The sequence below is a fragment of the Felis catus genome, chromosome B1, assembly GCF_018350175.1.
Source record: "Felis catus isolate Fca126 chromosome B1, F.catus_Fca126_mat1.0, whole genome shotgun sequence".
Lineage (NCBI taxonomy): Eukaryota > Metazoa > Chordata > Mammalia > Carnivora > Felidae > Felis > Felis catus.
Window position 1 is genome coordinate 148318594 of NC_058371.1, and position 7062 is coordinate 148325655.

Below are 7062 nucleotides of genomic sequence, written 5' to 3' on the forward strand. Positions count from 1 at the left end.
GATATTTAAGGTATCCAGTTTGATGATTTGATATGCAAGTACATTGTGAAAGGATTCCCCTCATCAAATTAATTAGCACAAACATCATGTCATATATTTGTCTTTTTTGTGTGTGAGAACATTAGTTCTTAGTAGATTTCAGTGATATAATCCAGGGTCACAACTGTAGTAACCATGTTATATTAGATCTTTAGAACTTTTATAACTGAAAGTTTGTACGCTTATACTAATATATCCCTATTTTCTGCCACCCCCTCATCACTGGTAACCACTTTTATATTCTGTTTCTATGAGTTTGACTATTATTTTGGTTAAGATTCCACATGTAAGTGATACCATGCAGTAGTTGTTTTTCTCTGTCTGACTTACTACACTTAGCATAATGCCCTCTAGGTTCATCCATGTTTTCTTACATGACAGGATCTTCTTCTCATTAAAGGCTAATGTCCCATTGCATATATATAAAATGTATATTATATGTATATGTGTGTGTATGTGTATATCTATATATCTTATATTTTCTTGATTTACTCATGCACTGACTGACACTCAGGTTGTATCCATACCTTGGTGTTGAGAAATGTGATCATAAAGATGTGATTATGTATTGACCCTTGAGCTTGACCTGGGCAAATGGAGGCTCCTCACCCCCTCCCCTGTCCTTGGAATGTGAGTTCCCCTTCCCTTTTCCACTCCCAGAGGCTTCTCCAAGGACATAGCCTTGAGATAGTTATGTGATGTTGAGAATGCCTACATGGTATACATGACTGAACCCAGTTAAGTCCTTTTTATTTAATATTTGGCATGTGGGTGCAGGGATCCATTTGTCTTGCTGCCACCCAAGACAAGCCTAGTATGTAAGCTCCATTTGCTTATTAAAACTGCCGTCTACTGATCTGGAGTGATTGGCTTCTTTCTTTGGTCTCTCTCCACCTTCCCTAATGGGGGCCAGTTTTAGATTATACCAGGGGAGCTCCTGAGAGTTGTGAACTGACACTTGTTTGTTGTGAATAATGCTTCAGTAAACATGGGAATATAGGTATCTCCTCACTATAATGGTTTCATGTCTTTTGGATATTTACCCAGAAGTAGGATTGCTGGATCATACGGTAGCTCTATTTTTAATTTTTTGAGGAACTTCCATACTGTTTTCTGTAGTGGCTGCACCAAGTTACATTCCCATTAATGTTTACATCATCAGTGTTCTCTTTTATCCCATCCTCACCAACATTTGGTATCACTTGTCTTTTTAAAGAATTTTTTTTCTTAAGTTTATTTATTTATTTTGAGAGAGTGAGAGGCAGAGAGAGAGAGAGGGAGAGAGAGAGATGGAGAGACAATCCCAAGCAGGCTCCAAGCTGTCAGCACAGAGCCCAATGTGGGGCTTGAACCCACAGACCACGAGATCATGACCTGAGCCAAAATCAAAAGTCGGATGCTTAACCAACTGAGCCACCCAGGTGCCACAGCACTTGTCTTTTTGTTTTCGATAGCATCCATCCTAACTAGGGTGAAGTAATAGCTCATTGTGATTTTGATTTGCATTTTCCTGATGCTTAGTGACGTTGAGCACCTTTCCATGTACCTGTTGGCCACTTGTATATCTTCTGCAAAATGTCTATTCAGCTCTTATGCCTGAAAATAATTGTTTTATATATTCAGTTGTATGAATTCCTTCTATATTTTGGATATTAACCTTTTATCAGCAATGTGGTTTGCAAATATTTTAGTGCGTTTTGTAGGTTTGCTTTTCTTTACATTTATAGTTTCCTAGCTGAGCATAACGTTTTTAGTTTGATCTAATCCTATTGTTAATTTTTGCTTTTTTTGCTTTTGCTGTCAAATCCAAAAAATCATGACCAAGACCAATGTCAAAGAGTTTACATCCTACGTTTTCTTCTAGGAGTTTTATGGTTTCTGGCCCTATATTCAAGTCTTCAATCAGTTTTGAATTGACTTTTGTGGATGGTGTTAAAAGTGCTCTAGTTTCATTCTTTTGCATATGATGTCCAGCTCTTCCAACACCATTTGATGAAAGGACTATCTTTTCCCCATTTTATATCTTGACTCCTTTGTCCTAAGTTAATTGACCATATATGTGTATGTTTATTTCTGGCTTCTCTATTTTGTTCCATTGATCTATGTGACTGCTTTTATGCCATTATTATACTGTGTTGATTACTACAACTTTGTAATATGGTTTGAAATTAGAAAGTGTGATGCCTCTAGCTTTGCTTACCACCCCCCCCCCCCCCCGCCCCAAGATATCTGGGCTATTCAGGGTCTTTACTGGTTCCATACAAATTTTAGGATTTTTTTTCTATTTCCGTGAAAAATGCTACTGGAATTTTGACAGGGATTGCATTGAGTCTGCAGATTTCTTAGGGTAGGATGGACATTTTAATAATATTAATTCTCCCAATCCATGAACAGGGCATATGTTCTCATTTATTTGTGTCTTCTTCAGTTTCTTTCATCAATGTCTTATAGTTTTCAGCGTGCAGTTCTTTCGTCTCCTTGTTAAATTTATTCCTAGGTACTTCAATATTGAATTGTTTTCTTAATTTCTCTTTCTGATAGTTATTTTTGAGCTAGTCTAAGATGATACTGGAAGGAACAGAATTAAGTGAGAGGAATGGGGGTCTTTTATTGACAGTCTGGAAAGCATAGGGCAAACAGAATTTGGGTTGGAAACGTATTAATAAGTAAGACTAAGTAAAGATTAAGTTAATATAAGTAAATTAACCACTTTGTTTACAGGATTAACCCCTCCCCACCCCACTCCCCCATGATCAGAGATCTTGAGTGCCCTACTCACATCATTGGCTAATTGTTGGTAGGGTTGACGAGAAGGCAAATTTTCATTTTCACCTGTCTCACAATCTAAGATATAAGGGGATTCCAAATACACACAATGAAAATTGATTGCCATCTAAAGTTTTTATTAGTTGACAGAAAATCTAAATAAAATCATCAGAGTTCTCAGTGGTTATGACAAAAATACCTCCACATCCCATATTAACATTATCTCTACATACTAGATAGGTAGTTTATATTTCTTACTGGATGGAATCAGGGTTTATTTTCAGAGACAATTTTGCAAACATGACATCAGGGGAGTTTGGTATGGTTTGCTTTAAAACACATTTAAATATATGGCTGAAAGTTTTAGAAAATATTCTGCTGAATACATTTCACATTGAATTAATGTAAATTAATTGAATTACTAAGATGAAGTTAATTGAATTCATAGAAAAATATTATGACCACCATGTGAACATACAAAAAAAGTCTTCTTGTGCTTCACAAAGGTTAGAATCAAGTACATTGGATACAAATTAGCTTAGATATAATACAATAAATATCAACCATAAAGCCTAAACAAATATGTAGTGCCAGAGATACGATTTGTACTTGGCTGCCTGATTTCATGTTCACTGACTTCAAATCTTCACTTCAAATAAACTCTTCCTTGGTTCACATTTTGGGGAATGGAATTTGACTTCAAGATTTAAGATGATTGTTTAAAGAGTTTTTTGTCCCTAATCAGTAAAACAGTGATAGGTCTATCTACATTTACATGTTTTTGTTTGTTTCGAGAGACCTAATTTTATCCTTTTATATTTGTGGGATTAGATAATTCAGGTGGGTTCTTGATTCGGGGTACAGAGTAGTGACCTTATGGTTTCTAGCATTTAGGGAAAAGTAAATGGCTGCTGATCCATATAATTTTCTCTCTTTAGCTAATGTCTTTCTCCCTTCTGTGGGCTATCTCTATAGGTTCCACAAAGTGTTATTAAATTATGGTCATGCACCTGTTTTGTGGGATAGAGGTGGTTTTTCTTGTCAATAGATCATGTGAGGTAAATAGATTGAAAAATCAGTGATAGCACTTTAAATTTGAGGAATATTCTAATTTCACTTTCAGATTAGTGTTAAAAGTAGAGGTGGTAGTTCTGCACTCATAAATCATATCTGATGACAGAATACTTTATAACGTACGATGTACTATTTCTTTGATATATTACCAAAAATGTACTTCAATATATCATAAATATATTGGAAGAATGGAAAATTTTCACTTGGCCTGAAAGATGAAGTTGTTTATCCAACGGTAGTTGTTTGAGCAGTGGCTGGAGTAGTAGTTTGGGTTGTGGGTGCAACTGTACTTTTGGAAGTTTCAGGTGCAAGAGTGGTTGGGAATGGATTAGGTGTGGTACTTGGGGGATCTGTGGACTCCAGTGGAGTTGAAGAAGGTTGTGGTGCTGGTGTAGTTAGAGAAGATGTAGGTGGGGTGGCTGTAGTCTCTGGCAGAGTTGGGGAAGATGTAGGTGGGGTGGCTGTGGTCTCTGGCAGAGTTGGGGAAGATGTAGGTGGGGTGGCTGTGGTCTCTGGCAGAGTTGGGGAAGATGTAGGTGGGGTGGCTGTGGTCTCTGGCAGACTTTGGGATGATGTAGGTGGGGCAGTTGTGGTCTCTGGTGGAGCTGGGGAAGGTTGTGGTGATGGAGTACCTGCAGAAGAGCCTGTTTTGATGTTTTCAGATACGGTGGTAGCATTCGGAATAAAAGAAGTCACACCTGGAGATTCAGTAATTTTGTTGGAAGTAGATGTGGGACTCAAAGATGGGATTTGAGTGGTAGCCTCTGAGGTTTTACTGTTGACCACGGTGCTACTTGTAACTGGACACTTATGCAGCCAGAGATATTTTGGCATTGGCTGTCTCCTGATTGGGCGTGAAGGCTTTTGGTGTCTGTATGGAGCAATTAATAAATGCTTTTGAATTAATGTGATCCGGTTAGGTTGAGGTTTGAGACGAAATGGTAATCGGTGGTGTAATGTATATCGTTGGACCCTACTCCTTTTGTGATGTATTTTCCATGGCTTTTTTTGACCTTCACTGACCTGTAGAAAGAAAGAAAATGCAAGAACTGAAAACTTCCATTGATTTATCAACTAAGTGATTATTGCTGAATGTCTGGTGAACAGTATTTGTGGAGTTTTGAGAATGGAAACCAGATTGTGGGGGGTTGAGTCATTATTCTTCCAATTTTACCAAATTTCAAATACAGCTTGTTATTAGAAAGTTTCACTTTGTTAAGCATGTATTTCCCAGCTAGCTACAATGGATCTATTCCTGTGTGTTCACGCCTGAAGGATTAGCTAGATCTTCCCTTTGTGCTCATAGTTTCTCTCTTCTTCCTCTAGTAGAAAATTGTCAGGTTACTGCCTGAAGACTGAGCAAAAGGGTATCCTATTTGCTGCACTCTGTTGATGGAACTCAGTCAAGGACATTCAGTTAAGATCCAGGAATCTTTTCTGAATCACACCTTTCATATCTGCTGTCGTCAAAAACCAAAACAACAAAATCCCATACAACCAACTTAACAAATATCCTGCTTCAGCTCTATATCCTCTACGTTGAAAGAAGCTTAGTTTTTAGCTTCTTTAAATTGGAAAAAGAACTTTGGCCATTACCTTTTCATTTTATCATTATAAAAATTATAATTATGGAAACTCAGAGGTCAGTGGGTCCTATGATATTGTAGGAAAATTTAGCATATTGATGCATTTTGTCTGAATAGAAGACCTACAGCTTTCATCATTTTTCAAGGGTGAACATATCTGAGAAGAACACTGATTTAGTCCAACTCCATACCCAATACTTAATTTTTTCCAGTACACCTGAATGGCTTTCCAGCCTATGCTTGGCAACTTTTTCTGATTGGGAACTCACTATCATGTCTCACCAGGTTGCCTGGTAGAGAGTTCTTGATACTGAATGGATATTTTTTAGGGGTGGGGTGGGGGTATTTTCATTCTTAACAGAACAGAGATTTTGAAAATATTTACCATGCCAAGTGAGTCTTACATTCTGCAGAGATGTAAGTCCTGCATGGTTCCTTTAGCCATTGCTCATATTATTTGAGTTAGAGTACCATCAGCGTTTCAGTCTCTTATCCCTAAACAAACTGTAATTTGTCTATATTCTTTATTTCTATATTGTATCTCATACTAAAAATTTAAATTCTCACCCATATTAATTTAAATTGGAAAAAAGAAATATTAACATAAGAATAAGGGGGTACACCCCAAAGTTCCAAGCAAAGATAGGTTACTTTTTTCCTCCTGATAATTTCCACATCAACTTTTTTTTAGACCACCTAATAGATAAATCATTTAAGTCCCACATTATTATAAATGTATCTTCAGAGATGCTTTAGCATAGGGCAAAGGTGACAACTTCTGAGAGACTAGCAGAGTTGTTCAGCTAAGATACTAACATCTGCAGCCTTAAAAATAACTCTGAAAAGCATTAACTGTTTAAAAAATTAAATTACTCAGGACACTTAAGTTTTTAACTGAGAATGTTCATAAATTAAAATATTGGCTTATGATCCTCATAACTTTGATATTTCTGCATAGATCTCTCTTAAACGGGCATAGAATTCCAGAATCTGCCACACTGAACCCAGAACGCTTCTCTGATCATGGAAACTCTCAGGAGATGTTCTCCATTATAGAGCAGGAGTTTTCTAATATAAAATAAGCAGGTCACATTGTCCAAGCAAGTTTTTCCTTAAGATTCAATACGTCATCCAGATAATCCAGAAATTGCTTTGATTGAAGAAGGATGGGGGGCCTCGAATTCCACCAGGTCAGTGGATCTACCTTTCTGTATGGTGTCTGAGGATGCTGTGAAGAACTCTGAGATCTTAGAGGAGCGTGTTTGAAACACACTGCAGCAGACCATCAGGAGAGGTTTGGGTCTGCCTTGCATTTGCCATCAAATAACTGAATGACTTTGGGCAACTCACTTAATTTCACTGGATATCAGTGTACTCATTTATGAAATGATTTAAATAAAATTAAATTACAGATCCAAAGCCTAATTATATGACTTTTATGCTTTGAAATAGTTTTGCTGTTCATTCCCTTAAGTAGATGAGTAGCTTCATGACAGCAAGGAGTTTGTTTTGTTAATCTCTGTATGCCCAACACCTAGAACTATGCTGGGTGTGTAACCAGCACCCACTAGATATTTACTGAATGAACAAATGCATG

The 7062-nt window shown here is 37.1% G+C and overlaps 1 protein-coding gene across 1 annotated transcript; it reads right to left on the reverse strand.

The window, feature by feature from the left end:
• Positions 1–4104: 4104 nt before the first annotated feature.
• On the reverse strand, positions 4105–5740 carry MUC7 (mucin 7, secreted). Its single transcript, XM_045056743.1, has 2 exons — positions 5657–5740; positions 4105–4902 (listed from the first exon to the last, which is right to left on the reverse strand). The coding sequence occupies exons 1-2, from the start codon at positions 5738–5740 to the stop codon at positions 4105–4107; spliced, it is 882 nt and encodes a 293-aa protein (XP_044912678.1).
• Between the last annotated feature and the right edge of the window lie 1322 nt (positions 5741–7062).